The sequence below is a fragment of the Pimephales promelas genome, chromosome 2 (assembly GCF_988280905.1).
Source record: "Pimephales promelas chromosome 2, fPimPro1.hap1.1, whole genome shotgun sequence".
Lineage (NCBI taxonomy): Eukaryota > Metazoa > Chordata > Actinopteri > Cypriniformes > Leuciscidae > Pimephales > Pimephales promelas.
The window spans coordinates 5,590,015-5,616,682 of NC_142770.1; the positions used below are offsets into that span (position 1 = coordinate 5,590,015).

At 35.3% G+C, this 26,668-nt stretch overlaps 1 protein-coding gene and 1 long non-coding RNA gene across 2 annotated transcripts; one reads left to right on the forward strand and one right to left on the reverse strand.

Annotated features, from left to right (window-relative positions):
• Nucleotides 1-134: 134 nt before the first annotated feature.
• LOC120475660 (uncharacterized) lies at nt 135-26,668 on the reverse strand. Its single transcript, XM_089119125.1, has 13 exons — nt 26,334-26,668; nt 25,582-25,899; nt 24,547-24,870; nt 23,526-23,648; nt 22,846-23,232; nt 20,656-20,943; nt 19,651-19,944; nt 9,355-9,672; nt 8,344-8,667; nt 7,514-7,636; nt 4,954-5,265; nt 2,573-2,869; nt 135-828 (listed from the first exon to the last, which is right to left on the reverse strand). The coding sequence occupies exons 1-13, from the start codon at nt 26,380-26,382 to the stop codon at nt 728-730; spliced, it is 3,258 nt and encodes a 1,085-aa protein (XP_088975251.1). The 5' UTR covers nt 26,383-26,668; the 3' UTR covers nt 135-727.
• On the forward strand, nt 9,754-12,550 carry LOC148995766 (uncharacterized). The gene is made up of 2 exons (XR_016146985.1): nt 9,754-10,170; nt 12,140-12,550. It is a non-coding gene; the product is annotated as an uncharacterized LOC148995766 (long non-coding RNA).

The following is a 26,668-nucleotide window of genomic DNA, read 5'->3' on the forward strand; positions in this document are numbered from 1 at the left end:
ATAAAACTCATGCTTACCCTCCAGCAGAATCTCTCGTGGGTTTTTCATTGTTCTTGACTCTGCAGAATAAACTACAATGCTCTTCGTATTACTTATAGAACTGTCTTTGTAAGCTGAAGTAAAACTGAACAATATTTTGTCTTTATCAAATACATTTATTTGAACAAAAGATACACTTTTCACTTTTGTAGAAAAATATCAAAAGGTTACAGGTTATAATACTTCAGGTTATCCAATTTCAGCAGGGCAGTCGTGTATGAGTGAGGCTATTTACCTTGTATACAGTTCAAGCAATATATGGATAAGCAATATACGTATAATTCAAAGTTATACAAATTGAAATAGTACGGCAGAGCAGTTTAAGTAAAAGAAAGTTCATTTAATAAACTGAACTGGTAGATAAGTATCTCACCAGGGATGCACACGCGAAAGCAAAATCAGGAATGCAACAACACAATAATCAGAAAGCAGTCACATGGAACTGGGTTGCATTGTTCCATAGGCAGTTTACTTGGGGTGCTTCTCAATTCTTATTTTTGCATCCTCGTTTCCTTTCCTCGTGTCTCAGCTCCACCTCCTGTAGGTTGGAATCGATTGAAAGCTTTGAGCGTACGTTTGTGCATGCATTAGCCCGGCACTGCCAAAACTACATCGGCTGCCTATTATGTACAGTATCAATTGTTTTGTGACATCACTGTGAATAGCACTGTTGGGTGTGTCTTATCATTCATTCATTAACATGAGTCTCCATCAGCAGATTTTGCCCATGCGAAGGTTTATACGTTCTCTCTTCCTTCACAGAAGCTGTTTTTGCATAAGCTGATTTTCCTGCACAAAGAGATGATAACAATTTTTTAAAGAAAAAAATAAACAGTGTTGGCACATATACATCTACATATAAGATGTTACAGCTGTACAATCTTAAAGGGGGGGTTGACTGCGATTTCACTTTTTTCATTTTAAATAGTGTGTAATGTTGCTGTTGGTGCATGAACAGTATCTGCAAAGTTGCAGCGCTGAAAGTTCAGTGTAAGCAGAGATATCGTCTTTTAAAAATCAGGAAGTATAATTGCCTACAAAAACGACTGGATTGGGACTACAGCTGGGTTATGGTATGCTATTATAGTTATGCTATTTTGTGTCTACGACAAACGCGTACAAACATGAATTTTGTAAAAGTACTAATGTTGTAAATGTATTTTTCATGTATATATGTTTTATGACGTTATTTTCGATTTGATCAAGAACGGAAACTTACCAACGATGTTTCAGTATGACATTAGTAGCCAGTCAGTTGCTATTGTTGCCAGTCAGATGCTATTGTGTAAAACAAACGTGTATAAAGTTAAAAAATGTAGCAAATTATCATTCAGAAACGTTTATTAAGAGCCGTGTGTGGTGAGGTTCTGTTTGACTCTCTTCATCGCCGCTTTCTCGGTCTGATTCTGGGTCATACTGATACTGCAGTTCGACGCATATTTACATCTGGACCGGAGCTCATGACGTGCCCGTTTCGCCCGTAAAGGTAATGGGCGTTAACTTTCCGGACAACGTAAGCGACAGTTTAGCCAATCACAACACACCGGGCCAAGCTAACCAATCTGAGCCCACTATGTGTTTCTGAGGGAGTGTTTTTCATAGACTCAGGAAGTCAACCGCTCGTTCGAGGACAGACTGAGGAGAGCGCGGCTGACAATAAAGGTGAAGTTTATGAAAAATAAGACGTTTTAAAAACGAAAAACCACGAATACATGTTATATTGCACCCCATAAATACAATCATGCAAAGAAAAAAAGCAGTCAACCCCCCCTTTAAAGTAGACATAAACAGACTCGTACTGTAAAATCAGCTCTCTGAGAAATCCTACAACATATTTCTACAACATGAATTGCTGCATATGTTTGTCCTTAAAAACTTTGCATAGAAGTAATAGAGTAGCCTAGATGAGACTTCATTTTGGCTTCATAATATTTGGCTATTTTAAAGACTGACAGATATGAATGTGAACTGCTCCTGTTGGGCTTTATTAGCTATTACCAGCTGACTGCACATTTCCCTTATTTATTAATAATAATGATAATAATAATAATAATGCATTTTATATAATGGTGCCTTTCATAACACCCAAGGTCACCTCACAAGCAATATACAGGTCACTGCGTAAGACAAACAACACAAACAAGTCGCATACAGATTTGATTGAAGTGCAGTAAAGTCTCAATAAAACATGTTATTTAGAACAGACACTGAAGAAATAATTATTAATTATTAATTATTAATAATTGGCTTGAGAAACCCAAACTTCAAGCTTTTAACACGTCTCAAGCCAACAACAATGTTTGTCTTGACAAACTTCTTGTTTTTTTATAAATGATTAAGAGGGACCATTTTCATTTGTGAAAATGTGTCTAACTTTTTGTAAATTTGTTTTTTAAAATGTAATAAAAATCCTTTTATCAGAAGAACTTTTTAAAAATCTTAAATCTAATCACATAATCTGGAACTCTGTTCGACCAATCAGATTCAAGGACTGGCACTGCTGCAGAAATAAATATATAGTTGTTCTACTCACCAGCGACTGTCACAATGAATCTCTTGAATTTGGCCTGTTCTGCGTTGAAGATCTGTAATTTATAATGTCCAGAGTCTTTTTTTTTTATGTCTTTGATGGTCAGAGATCCAGTCTTAAGATTCAGCTGCACTCTGTCTCCGAATCTCTCATTATTATAAACAATTGTTTCTAAATCGGCTCTAGCAACAAGACAGCTTTCAGCTCCAAACGTCCACAGTATCACATGACCTCGCTGGATTATAACACCCACCAACTCGAGAGGGACATCATTTCCCTCAGCCACTGATATTTCCTCAGCTTCATGTCACAGCGGCACACAGAAACAGAGAATTGCAGAAGAAAAAGTGTGAATGAATTTAGTTTAGGTTCAACATCAGATGACTCTTTAACCTATTCTGGCATGTTTGGAGATAGCTAAAAGCCATAAACTATTTAGTTTATCCATAAACTAATCTCTACAGGATTATTTGACCTAAATTCACAAATCATGAAGTAAAATATGATGTAGTGTTTTCATGTTTAAGCCATGACATGATGGATTTATTGCCAAAAAAACTCTTTGGCTATATGCGATTCATGATCACTCCTATTTTCTACATTTTTTTATGCAATATTACACCCTAATTAATTTAACCTGATTTTTTTTTTGTGTTCATCATAGTGGTCCAAAACGTGTTTCTGTCGCACTCAAACCACGAAAATGACAGAGATGTTGATAAAAAATATATAAAGAGAAATAAATAGTGTTGCCACATATACACTCACCTAAAGGATTATTAGGAACACCAGTTCAAGTTCTCATTAATGCAATTATCTAATCAACCAATCACATGACAGTTGCTTCAATGCATTTAGGGATGTGGCCCTGATCAAGACAATCTCCTTGAAGAACTTCAAACTGAATGTCGGAATGGGAAAGAAAGGGGATTTAAGCAATTTTGAGCGTGGCATGGTTGTTGGTGCCAGACGGGCCGGCCTGCGTATTTCACAATCTGCTCAATTACTGGGATTTTCACACACAACCATTTCTAGGGTTTACAAAGAATGGTGTGAAAAGGTAAAAACATCCAGTATGCGGCAGTCCTGTGGGCGAAAATGCCTTGTTGATGCTAGAGGTCAGAGGAGAATGGGCCGACTGATTCAAGCTGATAGAAGAGCAACTTTGACTGAAATAACCACCCGTTACAACCGAGGTATGCAGCAAAGCATTTGTGAAGCCACAACACACACAACCTTGAGGCGGATGGGCTACAACAGCAGAAGACCCCACCGGGTACCACTCATCTCCTCTACACAAAAGAGGTGACAATGTGCAAGAGCTCAACAAAATTGGACAGTTGAAGACTGCAAAATGTTGCCTGGTCTGATGAGTCTCGATTTCTGTTGAGACATTCAGATGGTAGAGTCAGAATTTGGCGTAAACAGAATGAGAACATGGATCCATCATGCCTTGTTACCACTGTGCAGGCTGGTGGTGGTGGTGTAATGGTGTGGGGATGTTTTCTCGGCACACTTTAGGCCCCTTAGTGCCGATTGGGCATCGTTTAAATGCCACATCCTACCTGAGCATTGTTTCTGACCATGTCCATCCCTTTATGGCCATCATGTACCCATACAGGATAATGCACCTTGTCACAAAGCTCCAATCATTTCAAATTGGTTTCTTGAACATGACGATGAGTTGACTGTACTAAAATGGCCCCCACAGTCACCAGATCTCAACCCAATAGAGCATCTTTGGGATGTGGTGGAACAGGAGCTTCGTGCCCTGGATGTTCATCCCACAAATCTCCATCAACTGCAAGATGCTATCCTATCAATATGGACCAACATTTCCTAAAGAATGCTTTCAACACCTTGTTGAATCAATGTCACGTAGAATTAAGGCAGTTCTGAAGGTGAAAGGGGGTCAAACACAGTATTAGTATGGTGTTCCTAATAATCCTTTAGGGGGAGTGTACATCTACATATAAGATGTTACAGCTGTACAATCTTAAAGAAGACATTTAATAGACTAAATTTCAAGCATTTAACACTTCTCAAACCATCATTAAAGTTTGTCTTGACAAACTTATTTATATAGTTATACTTGTTTTAGTTTTTTTTTTTATAAATGTACAATAACAAGAAACTATGATCACAGTGATTTGATCTGACCTGTATTAAAATCCACTCACTGGATTAAGTGGGATCCGAAAGTCTGAGACCACTATTGAAAATGTGTCTTTCACTTTTTTATTTTATTTGTTTTTTAAATGTAAAAAAAATCTTAAAACTAATCAGATAATCTGGAGCTCTTGGAACTCTGTTTGACAAATCAGATGCAATCACTAGAACCTGCAAAAATAAAATATAGTTGTTATAATAAATGTTCTACTCACCAGGGTCAAACACATTGAATCTCTTGAATTTGGTCTGTTTATTGTTGACGATCTGTAGTTTATAATGTCCATAGTCTGTAGTTTTGATGTCTTTGATGGTCAGAGATCCAGTCTCAGAATCCAGCTTTAGTCTGTCTCCGTCAATAAATCTGGCTCTGAATCTCTCATCAATATAAGATGAACTTGAATCAGCTTTAGCTATAGCAACGAGATGGTTTTCAAGTCCAAACGTCCACAGTATCAGATCATCTGTCTTTATTTTAACACCAGTCTCGAGAAGGGCATTTCCCTGAGCCCCTGATTTTTCCTTAGCTTCATGTCACAGCGGGACACAGAAACAGAGAGTTGCAGAAGGAAAAGTGTGAATGAATTTAGTTTTGTAGTTTCTACATCAGATCAGAGAATGTCTAATTGAAGAGAATTGGCACTGGCTGGTTACTTCCGGTTTCTGGACTGGCTGCAGTAACACGTCTCTGTCCATGTGGGGGCGCTCGCGCTTTTCTCGGGTGTAATTTTTTGTCAAGTAATTTGAAAGTAGCATTCAAAAGGGAGGGCTAAGAAAATACACTCAGCTGAAAATTGCATTTTTAAGTTCACTTATCTGTTCTAAAAATCCGTTCAAAAATGTGATGACGTCACACAATAGCAAAATGCTAGCGTGTTCAGGCCAACAACGGCCTAACCTGTAGGAGATCAAAAGGACATAAGTACTCGTTCATTCGACTTTTGGCCAATAATCTATATTGAACTTGCGGAATCAACAATAAAATCTATGTTGATTCAACGACAAGCAGGAGAAAGAGAGACATTTAGCCGTTTAGCCCCATAGACTCCCATTCATTCTGCTCTCGCCCGCGATCACCTCCAGTGGAATTCTAATGGAACTGCAACCAAGATGATACACAATGGGGCTAATAGGAAGTGCCAAGGCTCTCCGTTAGACGGGCTCTGATCAGATGCATTTAGATGACTCTTTAACCTATTCTGGCCTGTTTGGAGATAGCCAAATGCACATAGTTATCCATAAACTAATCATAAACTAAGGATTATATTACCTAAATTCAAAAATCATAAAGTAAAATATGATGTAGTGTTTTCTTGTTTAAGCCATGACATGATGGATTTATTGCCAAAAAACTCTTTGGCTATATGTGATTCATGATCACTCCTATTGCAATATTACACCCTCATCCTGTCTTCGGGTCATTAATTTGACCTGAAACACTTTTGAATTTTTTTTTGTATTTTTTATTTAGTGTTCATCAGAGTGGTCCAATTCCCTTGGGCTTTTGTCGCACTTGAACCACGAAAATGAATGGATTCGTTGTGAATTTAACATTTAAAAAAAGTAACAAATCCTTCTCTCACAAGTCAATTTAACTCCTTAGGAATGAATGGAATGTGAGGAATGCTTCAGTATATGAAAAGTATGGGAAAAATGCTAAAACTTTACCAAAAACATGCATCTGAATGCATACTGAAGTGAACTGAGTGTAGAACCCAGTGAATACAGCTCATTTGCTCCAAATAACCCTATACGGCAATCTGGTGACAAGAGTCATAATATCATGTTATATATATATATATATATATATATATATTTTTTTTTTTTTTTACCCCACAAAAGGTCGAAAAAAACAACCAATGTAAGATATTTTGTGTTAAATTTAAAGGGTTATGCATGAAATTGTGAGTTATTTTGAATTTAATATTATGTATTGATAAAATTTACTTTTTTTTATCATTTTTCGATTCATTTTTTGATTTAAAGGTAGAAAAAAAAAGAAAAAAAGAAATCCAAATGAAAAAGACATTTTTTTTTATTTATTTTTTTTATTTTAAGGTCATTTTGACCTATGAGGGGAGGATCTGTTACAATTTGGGAGGGAAGGATGGGGGTTAAACACTAGACATCATACACTTGCTGACTTTGTAAATAGGAAAAACTAGGCTTCATATATTATCAGACTTTCAATTCATTATGAACATAACAAACTGAGAGGAGATGCGTGAAAAAAAAACAGCACAAAACATCAAACATGGTTGATATCCTCCAACTGGATGGAATCAAACTTTAAAGCTAAATAAATCAGAGTGTGTGTCCATCATAGCAAAGCCTGTAGAGTGTTTCATGTTCTGTCAGGAGTGATCTAAGTGCATGTATCTGGCTCTGACTTTTGGTCAGACTTGTCTAGCTTTTATGGTAACACTTTACAATAAGGTTCATTAGTTAACATTAGTAAATGCATTAACTAACATGAACTAACGATGAGCAATGCATTAGTTACACTGTTTATTAGTCTTTGTTAATGTTAGTTAATACAAATACAGCTGTTCATTGTGCATTCATGTTAGTTCACAGTCCATTAACTATGTTAACTAATACAACCTTTGATTTTAATAACATATTAGTAAATGTTGGAATTAATATTAACTAAGATTAATAAATGCTGAAGAAGTATTGTTCACATATTGAACATGTTAACTAATGTAGTTAACTAATGTTAACTAATGAACCTTATTGTAAAGTGTTACCGCTTTTATCAGCTATAATACTCACCCACTTGGTTTTTTAGTTTAGAGATCATGTAGAGATGGTAAATCACAACTACAACCAGAACCAGAAGAACAGCAACAGTTATTCCTGCAATAGCACCCGGAGACAAACCCGGATCTGAAACAGCTAAAGAATTTGGCACAGTATGAATTTTAATCAGATTCAGTTTGCAGATTTCTCTCTATAAATCACATTATTATGAGAGAAGACTTAATTTCCAACAATTAGTTATCATGATGATTTTCTGTCATATTTCATGTGCTGTGTCTCTGCAGGTGCTTGAAATAGAAAAATCGAATATTGTTCACACAAAATAAATATTACAGTCACTGAGATTACCCGGAATGTCTTCAAATATACACTGCTGTGAATTATAATTTATCATGATTCAAGATTGTAATGTGTTGTGTGAGTAAGTCTGACTATGTGTTTGTCCCTGAGTTACAGGAGATTTACTGGCTATAAATCTGATTTAAATGATAAAATTCAAAACCATCATGGCAACCAGTGCACATCTAAGGTGTCTCAGCTGAAGGAAATAATACATCATTTATTGGCTTTAATATTTCAGAAAAAGTTTCTCATCAGGCACATAACGATAACATTAAAATTTAACATTTATCAGATGATTTATCATGCATCCTTATAAACAAGTGTGAAGTATTTGCTTCCTTAGGGGTTTTGTAATCATTAAAATTCTGTTAAATTTGTAAATCAAACACAAAGAATTCTTGGTGTCCAATAATCTACTCCAAGTTTCTGATCTAATTATACCTTATGTCATCATTATTACATTGACAGACTCACTCTTTACAGACTCTAGAGTTACTCACCGTTGACAGAAAGAAGGAATCGCTGTGAGCTCTCACGGCCTCTGATCTGAAGTTCATAAAGTCCACTGTGTTCGGTTCTGGTGTTTGTGATGGTCAGAGTTCCAGTCTGATGATCTATCTTCAGTCGGTCTCTGAATCTCTCATCATTGTCGTTTAATGAAGTCTCTTTAGTTTCTACATCAATTTTAGCCAGGAGAATGCCTTTATCTCCAAACCTCCACAAGATCAGATCGTCTCTCTGTACTTCAACATCAGCGTTTAGAGTGACAGATTCTCCCTCCATCACTGACTCGGACTTCACTTCATCTGTCTCATTAACCACACCTGGAAACAAGCAGAAACAATTTAACAGCAAGAGATTAAACTAATAAATCATTTATTCTGTATCTGGAAAGAATACTTTAAATTCATTGTAAATGTCATTTATATATAGCCATCATTTCAGATATTGACAGCTTTTAATTTCTGTGCTATGGCTAGTTCTACTCGTATTACTACATAAAATCATAAACATTGAGTTGTTGACAGATAACAGATCACACTGTCGTGTGACACAGAAATTTAAACATCATATAACCGTCTCAGTTTGAGTTTACTGATTCACATATAATATGTCTGCATAAATATAGACCGATAGAGTGGCTCACTCTTACAAATGTTTTAGGAAACAATTTATCTGAAGGTGATGTGGTTACATGTTACTACTTGTGGTTACTATGGTAATAACTGTAAATTGTGCATAATTACAATTAACTAAACCCTAAACCAAACTATTACATGTAGTTAATTAATATTACTCAGTTGTTATTTTATTAACAATATAACAACGTCACCTTAAAATAAAGTGAAACCATGTTTTATAATACGATACATGTCACATATTTGGTGTCTCTTTTGGTGTCTGAGATGGTTTATTATAAATAATAGAATGATCTAATTAATACAGTGACAGTGCCAATCTAAACCAGAACATTGTTACATTGAAATACTTGAGATAGCCTACTCACTCACCAAAGACAGTAACATGAAATATCTTTATGGTAATCATTTCTCTAGAGATGGAGAGTTTATATTGTCCTGAGTGTCTGATTCTGGTGTTTCTGATGGTGAGAGATCCAGTGTTTTGGTCCACCTGTAATCTGTGTCTGAATCTCTCATCATCTGTGAAATAAATTGAGTTCAAGTCACCCTTTCTCGTTATTTGAGATATGATAGAGTCTTTAGGTCCAAACAGCCACAGTATCGTATCATCGTTCAGTATTTCAGAAAGATTGGTGTGTAGAGTGACAGAATCTCCCTCCATCACGGTCTCCATCTCTGCAGACAAACCTAGAGCAGAAACATCAGTTTTACAGATCAGACTCTAACATGCCTTCTTCCTTATGCTAGGAAAGGAGTTCAAAATGTAAATGTCTGATAAATCACTTTAATATTATCTTACATAGTATTACATTTATATAAATATTTTATATTATATTATTATTATATTTATAGTTCTACGGTGTCACTTTGTCTGTTTGGCTTTTATTTTGAAAAAGGCGCATTTTCTACTTCTAATGTGTTTGTGACGCAAAAACTTCCTGCCACTCTCTCCTCATAATGTGATGCTCACGTGTCGTCGGAAGAACGGTAAAACTGTTAAACATGTAGTTATTTTTCATGTTCATCCTTTTGATTCTTGTAAAGAAAGAGTTCACATTGTGATTTTATTATTTTGTATTGTTTGGACGTGTTATTTCTAAGACCTACGAACTGTGAGAGTGTCAAGAGAGCACTATAGCTGATGGTGGAAACTATTTGAATAGCGTCCTTGGATAGCGGAATGAGGTATGAAAGTGTGTCTAGTTTATTGTCATTAGAAGGGATTTTAAGGAAAAGAAATCTTACTACTTCATTTGTTTATGGTCAATATACAAGCAATATCATCTCTGTGAGCAACCATATTGTATTTCATGTAAAAGCATGTGATATTTTTGTCATAAAGGCTTAAAAACATTTCATAGTAATATTGGTTGTTAGTTAAAAAATGATTTGCATTGTGTGTAAACATGATTAATATGTGAACATTATTTATGTGCAATTATTTGTGAAACTACATTGAAGCATTTTGTACTTCTTCTGTTTATTCTGTAGTTTTCACGGTGTTCATGGTGCACGTTGAGAGGTAGCAATAAATAAATCGACACCCGTTTGAAACTCTCTGCGTCTTGATCAGTAAATCCAAGGGGCCGCTACACAAAATACAATTCAAATATAAAAGCCAATTTTACTGGTTATGGTCGAATTGGCTAGACCCTGTAAATGAACAAATTCCATAGGCTAAATAATATGGCTAAAAAAATAATTACCGCAAATTCACTTTTTTATAGACAAACTGTGCTGGGTGGAAGGGCGTGGTGTGAAAGTTTTCTTTGCAGAAGATGTCGAAGGCAACTGATTTGATGCGATTTGACAAAAAATACAAACAACCACATTGGCACATTTAAAGTGTTGGAACAAGCACATTTGCCTCATTATTTATTACATGTTTGTTTCTTCGGCGCAATTTCACGTCAACACATGCCGGTGTCAAGTGAAACCGAAAGATAAACGGAAATCCATTACTTACCGTCCATGAAAAAAAAACAATAGAAAGAGCAATAACATGTTCAACACGTTACAGCTGCGTAGAAACTTAATAAAGATGATGGAGCTTAATAGTAATTCGTCCCGCAATCTCCCCTTGTGTTTCAGAACCGAACAGCCGACTGATATGATGAATGTAAAAGTCCACAGAGAGAAGTTTTGCAACTGTGAATTGCGATTTTCTATATTTCCACGGTAGCCTTCCTATATTAATGACGATTAGGACTGTATGAGAGGAATTTAGGGACGAGCACAAGTAGGCTACGTGTGCCGCTGCAGTAACTTCTTTAGGTAATTTAGACTAGGCAACTGAAGATGGGGAGGGAGGTAGGGCTCTTTTTTTAGAGAAGTCGTGTGTTTACCCTATAAGGTAGCAGTGTGTGACAACAATAGACAATTGTTGCGCTCTTTTGATCTCTCAATTTTCTCAATGTCCAGGCGTAGGCCTATAACAATATATTTAATGGAAGCCAAGACAGTTAGTCTATAGCAGTGGTCATAACAGCCTAACGGTTTTTCCCTGCTATAAGTCGTTTTCTTTATGATCTGAAAACATGCTATTTATTCCTAAGTAATTTATATAATGCATTTAACATCAAATAATACAAAGTAGACACTTAAAGTTGTCTATAGATAGAAAATCTATCTGAATTTCTTATATCTGTGCGTCAAGTAGATAATTCGTTGTGGTTGATTTTGTGGAACGTGCGCCAGAAAGGAGACAGATAGACGGCATAAACCCGCATCCTGTTGTTTTTTGTATTTTTAAAAGGCATGACATTTTGTAGTCGGGTGATTCTCTGAATTGGGTGCCCCAAACTTGCTTCAAAGATTTTCAATTGAAGGAAATCACAAAATGCATTTTAATGCTGTCAATTAATATAACCAGGCGCCTTTGCATAATAATGCAACACAATTGCTTTAATTTTTTTTTTTTTTGAAAGATAATGGGTTGCCTAAATAGTAGACAACAAGCATTTTTACATGTCCTCACTAACCATCATTACATTTTCATTGAATATCAAACAAATAAAAAGTGCAATTAATATCAAAATGTTGCTGCTAATATAATCATATGATTGTCTACTTTAACTAGGCCTAATATATATATATATATATATATATATATATATATATATATATATATATAAAATAATTTTTTTTTTTTCAGAGGGAGACAAAGAATCGAGAAGAAGGACCAGGATCATGAGCCTTTTATACATTGTCGTGTTTCTTTAGAAATAAATAATGGATAAATGGAGTCTTTGGACGCCTCAGATGTAAAGTTATTCGCTGTCAAAGTGACGCCAAAATGAATGGGAGTCAATGGGATGCTAACAGCAGGTGATAGTACGCTACAATGGCGGCCCCGGAGGCAGCTTCAGCTTCCGGCTGATGGATTACCCCCTTGGTTCCATCCATAGACATATACACTAGACCTCACCTTGGCTACAGCAGGTCATTGGAACGAATGCGTCAATAGAGCCGCCATCTTGAAACAGGGGAGCCCCTCCACTTTAATGCATCAGCGTCTATGTAGTGGACACAGGTCTAACGGAAATAAAATCACCATAAATCATCATGAATGCGATTTTTCTTGGTTTTTTTGGTTTGGTCCAATGGTCAGACATGTATTTATCATTGATTCAGGAAAGACATTTTTTTTTTTTTTAAACATTCTTCCTAGTTCAGATTTCATCCGTGAACATCATACGCTGCACAAAAGTCCGCCACCATCAATGAATTCGAAGTAAAGGCAGAGATAGCAGCGTTACCTAGCTACTTCCTATGACAGGACCCCTGTTCCAAGATGGCGGCGGTTTTGACGCATGCTTAGAACCCCAAGGTGAGGTCTAGTGTATATGTCTATGGGTTCCATCGCCATCTAATAGAGAGCCTAAGTCCCTCCCCTTCCGGTCGACCACCATGGGACCTTATTATGGAAAAATATTGTATGGTAGTCAATTGTGCCCTGAATTGCACGTTTGTCAATTTAAAAAGATACATTTTAAAGTCAAGAAAGTCGCAGTTTGATGTGAAACCGTTGAGGTATAAGACTGTGAAAATACGTAATTACAAAGACTACAAATCCCAAAGGCTCACATTTTCTCTCAATGAATGAAGCTAACTTTACTGAGGCTAACGTCTGTCATTGTTTCTATAGTTTTACGTTATAATCGTAACGTTACGTCGTCATGCCTGAGTGTTTTGTACCAGACTGCACACACACGAGCAGCAGATCTTACTCGTTGTTTCGCTTCCAGGGAGATGTAGTTCATTGAGCGATTTTCACATAAAACTAAATGTTACTCTTCTGTTTTATGACAAACGGTGACGTTTTTGACTTTCAGAATTATCTTTTAATTTCACAAGCATCATATGTGTAATTCAGGGCACAGTTCAGACAGAATAAAAAGATAAGTTGTCTCTCGCCATTGACTACCATTCATATTTTTTCCGAAATAAGGTCCCATGAGCCGAAAGCGGAGGGGTGGGACTTAGGCTCTCTATGGCCTGACAGCACAGCTTTTTACAGTCGTTTTCGCAGATCGTTTTGTCAATGGTAAAAAAAGGGAAAAACTTCTGTTATAACTATCGTTGTTGCGTATGTACCCGTAGGAAGTATGCTTAAAAACATCCTAAAACACAACACAGATACACACAAAAAAACCTAAATGAAGACCAATATCCATATGACAAACATACCAATAAACCTGCATTACAATAGCCTAATCTAGTCTTGAGGTCATGAACTTGACAGCATTTGACACTGAGAGCATATGTTGCAGTTTAGACATATTTCTCAGATGATAATGCTGTTTTACAATGTACATTAAAAATGACATGGACCATTTTGCGAGATGAAAACAACACTGGTCCAGAATCACTTCCTGATTCATTTTTTTAACACTATATAAACGTTGGGATAAAGTACAACCAACAGAACATTTGAAATGTTGAAACAATTTGAAACAATTTGAATTTCAACCAACAGAAATTAAGAAACCATTTACAAACTGAAACAGGAAGTGCTTCTGGACCAGTGTTGTTTACATCTCGTAAAATGGCCTTGCAGTTCAGCCAGATTATCTGAGGATGAGAACATGAATACATCCATCAACCTCTGTGTTTGTTTGTGGCTTCAATGAAAAAAAAACTTCTTTATTACTTTATTAATATATAAAGTATATAACTATATAACTTTATTAATCTCTTTCATGTTACTTTTACTCTTTCTGTATATGTCTGTATATATGTATTTAATTTTAATTATTGATAATTTTCACTTATTTTAAGTCTTATCAGTTTAAACATTCAAGCTGAGAGAGTTTATGGCAGAAAGACTTTCGTGAGGGGCGGATGTCATTCAGAACACAAAACAAAATAAGAGTCTTCTTGTAAAACAGAACATGGCAAAAAAATCATTTTTACTCGATTGTATTTTGATGTTAGTCGGGAGCCAATATCAAAACTGAAATTCAATTAATTGCACAGCCCAAGTCTAAAGTCTAAATTTCATGCACATTTTATTTTCTTTAATAGTAAAGTACTTGGTTTTTAGAGTACTTGACTTAAAAATTACTCAAAACTCCCATCTTCACACTTCCATTAATGTGCTCACCAAAATTCTGTAAAGGCTACACTCCCATGCAGCAGCAAATCCCTCTATATGGGTAAGATTCTTACAACAGTTTTTCCCCCTTGGATAGGGTAATGCTTGATGTTTTTGTTTACAGATTCTTCATCAGAATAAATCCAGGGCACAGCCATAATTATGATTATGTTAGAGATGTACATATTTCTAGCATAGCTCTCTTCTGAGAAAACCTAGCGATACGTTTTTTCGATCTCATCTGAAATAAGCAGTGTTGGGGCAGGCATAACGCATTCAGATTACTTGATGTTACAAGTAAATGTGTTAGAAGTAACTTTCATTACATAATCAGATTTGTTTTAATGTATTATGAGTACTGTAATGTATTAGAAGTAACATGCATTACCATGCATCAGATTACTTTTTGATCTAACAAGTAATTAATTACAAGAAATCAGATTATGTAATCAGATTACATTTCGAGGTTACGAGTAAAGAAACGCATTACAATAACGTGCATTACGTAATCAGATTACGTTTTAATGTTAGGCGTAAAACACATTACAAGCAACATTCATTATGTAAACAGATCTAAGAAGTAATCTAAGAATTTTGATCTAAGAAGTAATACATTACGCAGTTAGATTACATAATTTGTGACTCATAATGCATTACTTATTTCATTGATAAAAAAATTGATAACTTTTTTAGATGTCAATGAAAATTACATTCTAAAAATACAAATGCATTTATTTAAAAAAAAGTCAACTTCCCTGCACACTGAGTGGTAACATTGCAGATTAAGTATATTAAATGCAACACATTACAAGCAACATTGATTATGTAAACAAATACTTTTGTTGATCTAAGAAGTAATGCAATACATATTAGATTACATTATGTGTGACTTGTAATGCATTACTCATTTCATCCAAAAAAGTAATTACATAACTTTTTTAGATGTCAATGAAAATTACATTCTAAAAATACAAATGCATTTATTTAAAAGTGCAGATTAAGTAAAAAAAAACTATTCACAATATAAGTATGAATTGTAGCTAAAATATAGCCATTGATGCATGAGGTCCACTATAGTGGACAGATGATTAATCAGATTTTTCTCCCAATCTAAAATCAAAAAATTTTGGAAAATTGTACTGTGATATCATATGACACATTAGATACTACTTGATGTTGCAATACTTTCTTTTTTTTTGACCACTGGCCATCTTGATTTGAAGGGGGAAAACACAATGCCTTACGACTTGGTTGCAATGCATAGAATGATGCACCAGGGTCCACTGAACAGATTTATGTGCAACTTTGCCATCAAAACCCTTGCAAATCCAAGAAGATGCTTAAATAGCTGTCCACTCTAGTGAAAGGGTAATATTTTGGCTTTCAGAAACAAAGCTAAACATCAAAAATGATCTTGATACAGAAACACTGCTGTTGTAACCCTTACGAGAAGAACACATATAATACAGAATAATACATTGTGTTATAGTACAATATATTGAATAATACATAAGGAATTAATGCTCTTCATATAATGGAAGATATCTGACAATATATTTACAGATATATCAAAATGTATGTTGTAAAAAGGGGCACGAAATCGACCCAAATTGAGGAATTCGATTCGTGGTGAAGGTTTCAAGCGCGTTCCGTCTTTTCCAAGCAAAGTGTTTTTTAATTAAATGCAACACATTTAATCTTATGTATTAACTCGTTTCATCTGACTCCATAAAATGAAAAGGGTTTATCAATGATATCTGTGCATCATTAAATATGTTAATGCTTGACTATTACTTTTAACTTAATGAAAATAAAGTCAAAGTCTGTTAGAATAGCCAAATATAACAATTTATTATGTCAGGTAAATGTATCATTAGAATTCCACAAGACAATCAGAGCAAACCATCAAATGTTTTAGAGCAAAGAACTTTACCCAACATATTACATGAGCTGAGCCTCGACACAACATCACGGGCTGATCTGAATACAGAAAGCAGCCCCGAACTCTTGTTACATCTCCCTTTATAATCAGACCTCACCTGATATGTAAATCACCAGGATACAATGGAAAGTTACTGAATCCCCCTACCATGTTTATCGGGGGCAGACCATTTGCTTGGTTGTAATTTGCATTCAGACAACAAGGCAGAAGGTGTTAACTCAAAGACAGCACTCCTTGGTGTGACAGTGATTCCTAAACTTCTTAAAAACCTTATTACCTTTCCTTTTACTTCTTTGGGAATGAGACATTATTACCAGTCACCCTGAGACCATCAAAATGATTCTAAACACTCCTTAAAGATTATCATTCACATTAAAACCATATTCTTGAGTGAGTTTTTCAGTGTTATTGACTGAGAGAGAGAAAAAGAGAAGATGCAGGTAAGATGTTCAGAGAAAAGGGGGTAGGGTGTCAAATGTTAATTTGCAAGCAATGCCTTTTGTCTTTAGAGGCCACTGGTCAGATATTTTCTCTTTAACCAGTTTTTCCAGTCTTACAATGTGATCTTATATTCAGTAATACACTTCATTATAGATGTGCCTTGCACAGCTAATTATCAACAGATCAATGTTCTCTGTTCTGTTGCCTACTATGTATCAATTGTTTTGTGACGTCACTGAAAAGCACGGGGGGTGTGTCTTATCTCATTAACTTATGTCCTGCAGCATGAGTACATCATTGTTGCGTCTCATTAAAGCTGTATTTTCATCTCCTTGGTTTCCTGGATCTGAAAATACAGAGATTATAAAAATATATAAAGAGAGAAATAAACAGTGTTACATAAGATGTTACAGCTGTACAAGCTTAAAGAAGAACACAGACTCGTGCTGTAAAACCAGCTCTCTGAGAACTCAGATCATACTTCTACAACATAAATTGCTACAGATGTTTTTCTTCAAAAAGCTTGAACAAAAGTAATAGAGTAGATACTGAGACTTCATGTTGGCTTCAGAAGTTTTGCCCATTTTAAAGGGGGGATTGATTGCGATTTGACTTTTTTGATTTTAAATAGTGTGTAATGTTGCTGTTGGTGCGCTGAAAGTTCAAAGGTCTTTTAAAAATCAGGAAGTATATTGCCTACAAAAACAACTCGAATGGGAATACAGTGGGTTTTATACGTCACTAACCCATACATTTGCATCAACCCCTCCCTCCGGAATATGCAGAAAAGGGCAAGACCTTATTTCTGTGGCTCGTCGAAAGTGTGTTATTTTCATCCAGCGGTCAGGTCTTCTGTGTTCGGGCTTCCCACGGTCGTTGCAGTTCGTCAACAATGGATACAATTTATGTTTGATTATGTTCCTGGAAATTACAATCGTAATTTAATCGCAATTTAGCTCTCTGCGCATTTTACGAGAGACAGCTTCCAGAATCTCCAGGAATTCAATGCCGGATTCAACAAGAAACTGTTACTAAAACATGAAGCAGTTCCAACTAGAGGCAGCAGTTTTTGGGCCACAACCTGTAAGTTAGACTTTGACATTTATTTGCATGTATAATTTCAGACTTAATGTTTTAGTTTTACCAAATGCCAGCGCTGGCTTTATAGCCACTTATTTATGCTATTTTCTGTCTACAACTAACACGTACAAACATTTTGGATCTGAATTTGTATATGTACTAATTTTGTACATGTATTTTTCATTTATGTATACTTTATGACGTTATTTTCGATTTCATCAAGAACGTAAACTAGTGCCAATGCTGTTTGTGTATATAATAGCCAGTCACATCGATGCTATTTTGTGTAAAACAAACGTGTTTAAAGTTTAAAAAAAATATAGGCAAAATATCACAAACATTTTGTAACCGTGTGTGTGGTGAGATTTTGCTTGACTCTCTTCATCGCCGCTTTCTGGGTCTGATTCTGCCTCATACTGATACGCAGTTCGACACCATTATGTACATTTGACATGAACACATTAACACGCAAAGGTAATGGGCGTGGAGTATCCGTACAACGTGCACTACACAGTTTAGCCAATCACAACACACCGGCCCAAACTAACCAATCTGAGCCCACTGCCTGTTTCTGAGAGAGTGGTTTCATAGACTCAGGAAGTCAACCTCGTTCAAATGACAGAAGAGAAAGCTGTTTACAATAAAGGTGAAATTTATGAAAAATGATACTTTTTAAAAAAGTCTTATACATAAAAGAAATACAAAGAATACAAATAGAATACAAAGAAAAAAGCAGTAAACCACCCCTTTAAAGACTGACAGATCTGCTCCTGTTGGGCTTTATATAATTAGCAGCTGACTGGACATTTCCCTTATTTAGAACAGACACTGAAGAAATTACCATGTTGGCTCGAGAAAGCCAAATTTCAAGCATTTAACACTTCTCAAGTCAACATCAATAATATTGTTATACTTGTTATTTTTTATAAATGTACAATAAGAAACTATAAATCACAGTCTATGATTGTCTCTGACCTGTATAAAAATCCTCTCACTGGATTAAGTGGGATCCAAAAGTCTGAAAATGTGTCTTACACTTTTTTTATGCAAGTTTTTGTTTTATGTTATAAAAAAATCCTTTTATTTGAACTTTTTTAAAATCTTAAAACTAAAAAACAATCAGATAATCTGAAACTCTTGGAACTCTGTTCGACTGTTGTAGAAATTTTAACAGTCGTTGATCCCTGACAGATTTCATAAGAGAGACAACCTATTCAATGTGTAAAATATATGTGTGTATGTGCTTGTGTGTGACGTTTCAGGAACATATGGGACGGCCAGTTTATTTCAGTGCCAGTTTGTGTCTTTAAGTAGAGACTAAACAGCAATGAGGACCTTATCTGGGTGGGTGTAAGTTACAGCGGGTGAAGAGGAACCTTTAGAGACTTATATCTTCCTGTTGTGTGTCATTCTCTTGCACAGCGTAACTTCTGTATACTAGACTGAACCTATTCTTGCAAGAATAAATACTTATTTTTTTATTAATTGAACTCGACTGTCTCTTACGCAGTGATGATGTAAGATAGATTTTTGCCACAACAAAATTCAAGGACTGGAACTGCTGAAAAAAAAATATATAGTTTTTTATAATAAATGTTCTACTCACCAGGCTCGAGCACATTGAATCTCCTGAATGTGGTCTTTTCTTCGTTGATGATCTGTACTTTATAGTGTCCATATTCTCTGTTTGTGATGTTTTTAATGGTCAGAGATCCAGTCTGAGGATCCAGCTGCACTCTGTCTTTGAATCTCTCAGAAATAGCAGTTTTATTTAATTCAGCTCTAGCAATGAAACAGTTTTTGGCTCCAAACATCCACAATATCAGATCACCTGTTTTGATAGTAGTAACACCAGTCTTGAGAAGGACATCGTTTCCCTTAGCCTCTGATTTTGGCTCAGCTTCATGTCACAGCGGCACACAGAAAAAGAGATTTGCAGAAGAAAGAAGTGTAAATGAATTTAGTTTGAAGTTTCTACATTCGATACATTTAGAGATGACTCTTTAACTTATGTTTGCAAGTTTGGAGATAGCCAAAGGCACTTAGTTATCCATGAACTAATCTCTACAGGAGTATATTACCGGATCATATTTCTACAACATGAATTTGCTACATGTTTGTCCTCAAAAACCTTGAACAAAAGTAATAGAGTGCACACTGAGACTTCATTTTGGCTTCAGAAGATTTGTCCATTTTAAAGATTGACAGATATCAATGTGAACTGCTCCTGTTGGGCTTTATTAGTTATAATTACCAGCTGACTCTGAAGACACTGAAGAAATTACTATGTTGGCTCGAGAAAGCCAAATTTCATGCATTTAACACTTCTCAAGCCAATGTTAAATTTGCTCTTGACAAACATAGTTATACTTCTCATACAATGTACAATAAGAATAAACTATAATCACAGTGTATGAATTTATCTGACCTGTATAAAAATCCACTCACTGGATTAAGTGGGATAAAAAAAATTTATCCTTTTATAAGAAGAACTTCTTAAAAATCTTAAAAATAATCACATACTCTGGAACTCTGTTCGACCAATCAGATGCAAGGACTGGAACTGCTGCAAAAATAAATATAGTTGTTATAATACATGTTGTTTACTCACCAGGCTCGAGCACAATGAATCTCCTGAATGTGGTCTGTTCATTGTTGATGATCTGTAGTTTATAGTGTCCATATTCTGTGTTTGAGATGTTTTTGATGGTCAGAGATCCAGTCTGAGGATCCAGCTCCAGTTTGTCTTTGAATCTCTCAACAATATAAGATGTACTTGAATCAACTGTAGCAACGAGGCAGTTTTTGAGTCCAAACGTCCACAGTATCAGATCACCTGGCTTGATATCAGCACCAGTCATGAGAGGGACATCACCCTCAGCCTCTAATTTCGTGTTTGCTTCATGTCACAGCGGCACACAGAAACAGAGAATTGCAGAAGAAAAAAAAGTGTGAATGAATTTAGTATGAAGTTTACATCAGATTCATTTAGATCAGGTGTGCCCAAACTTTTTCCTATGAAGGAAAAAAAAATAAAAGTTGATTGTGGGCCAAAAGTAAATTTTGCATCATAAATCAAATGGTATTACATTAAAGTTGCAATGGGTTTATTTATTTTATAATATTTAAAATTAATATAAAGCAACTTCAATCTGATTAACTAATGCAGTTTTATTTGTAAAGTTTTGCATTTTAAAGAATGTATTACAATAAAACCAACAATCAAGTGGTCAATGTAAAATACAGTTCAATGCCAAATCCACAAGCAATAATAAAACCATGTGGTTGCAATGTCAGTGACCTAATGAGAGATATGAAGCTGGTCCTTATTTTTCAGAAATGCTTTGATTTCGCCATTACTGCGTTTAATTTGTGCTGCACCTTGAATTGCGCATTGACAGGGGAAAAAAATCAAATTCTTTTACATTTAATTTAAACATTTAATATCAGTTTACTCTGTTGTAGTTCAACAATAAATCAAACAGAACTGTTATGTCAAATTAGAAATTACGATCTGTGTCGAAGGTATCACCCCCTCTCGCCACTCTGCCAGTACGGTATGGTGGGCCAAATCAAAGGATACCACGGGCCAACTTTGGGCATCTCTGATTTAGATGACTCTTTAACCTATTCTGGCATGTTTGGAGATAGCCAACTAATCTCTACTGGATTATATTACCTACATTCACAAATCATGAAGTAAAATATAATATAGTAATTACACATTTAAAGCTATGGTATACGATGTTAAAAATCGGTCGAGATGGTAGGGAAATTTTAAAAAACTCATCCCGCCCCTCCACACACCCCCCCCCCCCCATCCCCTCTGTGCTACCTGATCCCTGATGTATGTCACATTTGAGTTCACGTCAACGCAAGACGTCAATGCAAGATTAGCGACACATGAAATGTTCTAAACTCCCCACCACCATTATAATACTACTAGTATTGCTAAGGTTTTCAGTAATTGTTATTGCAGCACGCAGCGCATCTTGTTCAAATTCCGATCGGCTCGAACAGAAACCTCGAACAAGAAATATAATTACTTTGACCCGTGATAGGCGATGCTAAACGGCTAACATTGATAATTGGAGACGTGAACACCAGGTGGAGTTTCAAGTGGAGCTGGTGATTGGATGAGAGCAGTTGACCAATATAAACTGTGCGGCCGCACAGCTTACATTGGTCAACTTTTCTGCGGCTGTACAGCCAATAGAGTGAATGGATTTTTTTAATTCTTTTTTCTATTCATATTGTTAGGATTGTACTATATAACCATAACCAGCATCTAAACAAGGATATTAATAATGAACAATCTTTGAAATCGTATACCCTAGCTTTAAAGCCATGACATGATGGATTTATTGCCATAAAAATATATGTAATATATGTGATTTGGCTATATATAATTCATAATCATTCCTATTTTTCTACATTATTCATGCAATATTACACTCATCCTGTCCTCAGGTCATTAATTTGAGGCAACTTTTTATTTTTTTATTTAGTCTTCATCAGCGCTGTGATTGGTCTGCTAGAACCACTCCGCGGGTTTCACATGCTCCCTCTGCAAGTGTAATTGCGCATCAACGCGGACAACGACGCAGAAGTATAAATGAAAACCATGGCATATAGCGTAGAGGCTCCGCCGTAGGTCCGACGCACAAGTATAAATCAGCCTTAAGGTCATGTATTCGGCTCTAACTTTTGGCAACAGCATCAAATCTGGGCAAAAGTCGTGTTGTGTATTCTAGCCTTTAGTGCAAAATCATTAACACATTTAAAAACGTGATACACTCACCAGTCACCATAACCATGAACCTCTTGTGTTTGGTTCTCATTTTCCTCTTGAACTTGAGTCTATAGAGTCCAGCGTGAAGGATTTTGATGTTATTGATGGTGAGATCTCCGGTCTTAGGATTCAGTGTCAGTTTGTTCTTGAATCTCTCATCAGTATCATTATATGTAGCGGTCTCTTTATTGATTTCAGCTATGAGAATGTCTTCATGTTCATCTTTATAATACCACTGCATCCTGTTATCTTTGTGTAGTTCAGGAACACCAGTGAGCAAACAGAGAGATCCTCCCTTATCCACTTTCTCGTTCTCGGACACTATCACAGCAACACAGAAATGGACAACAGAAATCATGAGGTTTGCTGCATAGGTGGCATAAATGCTTTTATACAGAAATTACAATTGCAGAAATAATGTTATAAAATGTATCAATTAAATATGAACTGTACAAAGATGCTTAAAGGATATTTGTAAGGCGAATTAATTAATTCACCCCATTATAGTGTTCGATCTTAATATGAGAAGCTATTGTAAAACTGACTGTACATTTCCTCTAATACAATCACAAATGTTCATTAATTATTGCAGTATGATCAATCAGAAACCATTCAAAGCATCTTATTACACATTTAAACGCTACTATAGTATAAACAAAGCTCTAGCTTGTATAAATTGTAATACTTACCCACTTGTTCTTCAAGTTTAGAGATCTTGCACCGAAAGTAAATTATGACTACAACCAGAACCAGCAGAACAGCAAACGTTATTCCTACTATTCCACCCGGAGACAGAGCCAGAGCTGCACCAGCTGAAGAGAGACAGTCATTCATTTTAATCGCATTCAGTTAGAAGTTGAAGATCATTCATTATGTTATTATAAGAAGGCATTTCCCTAAAGGATGATTTTCTGACATGAACTACCGTTAAAAAGTTTGTGGTCTGTAGATGTTTTTGAAAAAGTCCATTCTGCTCACCAGCTGAATTTATTTGATCAACAATACAGAAACGTTTTCTGAAATATTATTACAATTTAAAATGTTTTCTATTTGACTATATTTTAAAATGTAATTTATTCTGAAAATGTTCAGCATCATTCATTACTGTCTTCAGTGTCGCATGATCCTTCAGACTAATATGCTGATTTGATGCTCAAGGAACATTTCTGATTATTATTGTCACGGTTTGACGAAGACGAAGGAGAATCAAATATTTGAACTTTCACTTTCAACTGTATTTTATTTTTTCAAATTGCATTTTTAACCCAACATTTGGGTTTGTCCATATTTGACCCAAATTTGATTTGAAACAACCCAGCATTTTTTAGAGTGTATATATTAAACTGTGGAGTATTTCATCATGTTCAAATAGTTTTACAATAGTTAAGAGTTTTACACTAGGTGTTCGATATAATATGATATAATATAAAAGTTAGTGTATTGAATAGGACAGGAAATCTAACATACCATTTATATATATATATATATATATATATATATATATATATATATATATATATTTATATATAAAATAAGAAACATCAGGAATTTTAAGGCTTTTGTATGTCTTTATATCAGACCCTTTTGTGTAACCACTGAAATTAACATGACAAAAACAAAAAACTCTGTGTCCAAGAGACTAATTTTAATCCAAGCATCTGATTTAATAATCCTGCATATCAATGCATTGAATGAGTAATAAAGACTCACCGTTGACAGAAAGAAGGAATCTCTTTGAGCTCTCACTGCCTCTGATCTGAAGTTCATAAAGTCCACTGTGTTCGGTTCTGGTGTTTGTGATGGTCAGAGATCCAGTCTGATGATCTATCTTCAGTCGGTCTCTGAATCTCTCATCATCATCGTTTAATGAGGTCTCATTCGTTTCTACATCAATTTTAGCCAGCAGGATGCCTTGATCTCCAAATCTCCACAAGATCAGATCATCTGGGTGTATATCAGTTTTAATGTTTAGAGAGACAGACTTTCCCTCCTTCACTGAAATGGACTTCACTTCATCCGTCCTATTAGCCACACCTGAAAACAAGCAGAAACAGTTTCTCAGCAAGAGACTAAACTTAGAAATCATTTACTCTGTATCTAGAACATTTAGATTCATTGTAAATGTCATTTATATATAGCCATCATTTCAGATATTGACAGCTTTTAATTGTTGAAGAGAAATGTTAATCAGAATCATTGAGTTGTTGACACTGTCGTGTGACACATCATATTACCGTCTCAGTTTGAGTTAACTGATTCCCATATAATATGTGTGCATAAATATAGATATAGACCTTATAAACAAAAAAAAATATATTTATATAAATATATAAATTATATATATAAAATTATATATTTATACTTATATAAAAAGTAATTTCATGCGAGTAAAAATGAGTGGCTCACTCTTGCAAATGTTTTAGGAAACACTTTATCTTAAGGTGAGGTGGTTACACATCATGTACGTATGCCTGTGGTTACTATAGTAATAACAGAAAATTGTGCAAAATTGCAATTAACTAAACCCTTAACCAAACTCTAGAGTAAGTACATGTAGCTAATTATTCATGTGTAACAATATAACATCATCATCTTAAAATAAAGCGAAACCATGTTTTATAATACACTACATGTCACATATTTGATGTCTCTTGTTTGGTTTATTATAAATAAGATACTAATTAATAGACAGACAGTGCTAACATGCCAGATCTTTGAAAGACTTGAGATAGCCTACTCACTCACCTAAGACAGTGACGTGAAATATCTTTATGGTAGTCTTTTTTCTAGAGATGGAGAGTTTATATTGTCCCGAGTGTCTGATTCTGGTGTTTCTGATGGTGAGAGATCCAGTGTTTTGGTCCACCTGTAATCTGTGTCTGAATCTCTCATCATCTGTGAAATAAATTGAGTTCAAGTCACCCTTTCTCGTTATTTGAGATATGATAGAGTCTTTAGGTCCAAACAGCCACAGTATCGTATCATCGTTCTGTATTTCAGAAAGATTGGTGTGTAGAGTGACAGAATCTCCCTCCATCACGGTCTCCGTCTCTGCAGACAAACCTAGAGCAGAAACATCAGTTTTACAGATCAGACTCTAACATTCTTCCTTATGGTGTTCAAAATTCAATTCATATATTAAAGCTCACTTTATTGGTTATGGTAGCACACTGTAAATGAACAAATCCCATAAATAATATGAATTACAGCAAATTCAATTTTTTTCTATTCTTTTTTTTTTTAAGAGAGAGAAAACGTGTAGGTATTGTGGGCAGAAGGGCGTGGTGTGAACATTTTTCTTTTCAGAAGATGTCGAAAGCGAACTGATTTAATGCGATTTGCTATAACTTATAAAACAAACAATTTGCACATTTTTAAGTATTGGAACAACCGCATAATTTATTAGCCTAAACGAGTCTGTTTCTTCGGCACCATGTCCCCTATTGATCGCCAAAAGAAAGTGAAACCGAAAGATAAACATTTTAAAGATTACTTACTGTCCTTGAAAAATAACAATTGAAAGATCAATAGCATTTTCAATTTCATTTTCAATGTTAAAGCTGAGTTGAATCTGCGAAAAACCGCACAGCCGACTGATGCCTGAATAAATCCCACAAAAAAAGTCAACAGAGAGACGTTTTTGCCAGATGAGAATTGCGATTTTTTTAATATTTGTAACTATACTAATGACGATAAGGACAATATCCTCGAGATGAATTTAGAAACGAACAAAACAGTAGCCGTCGTTTGCCACCGTTGGAATTTCCTGAAGAGAAAAGGGTGCGTCCACGTCTTCCAAAAGAGGAGACCCAGCGACGCCAAGACTTCGGGG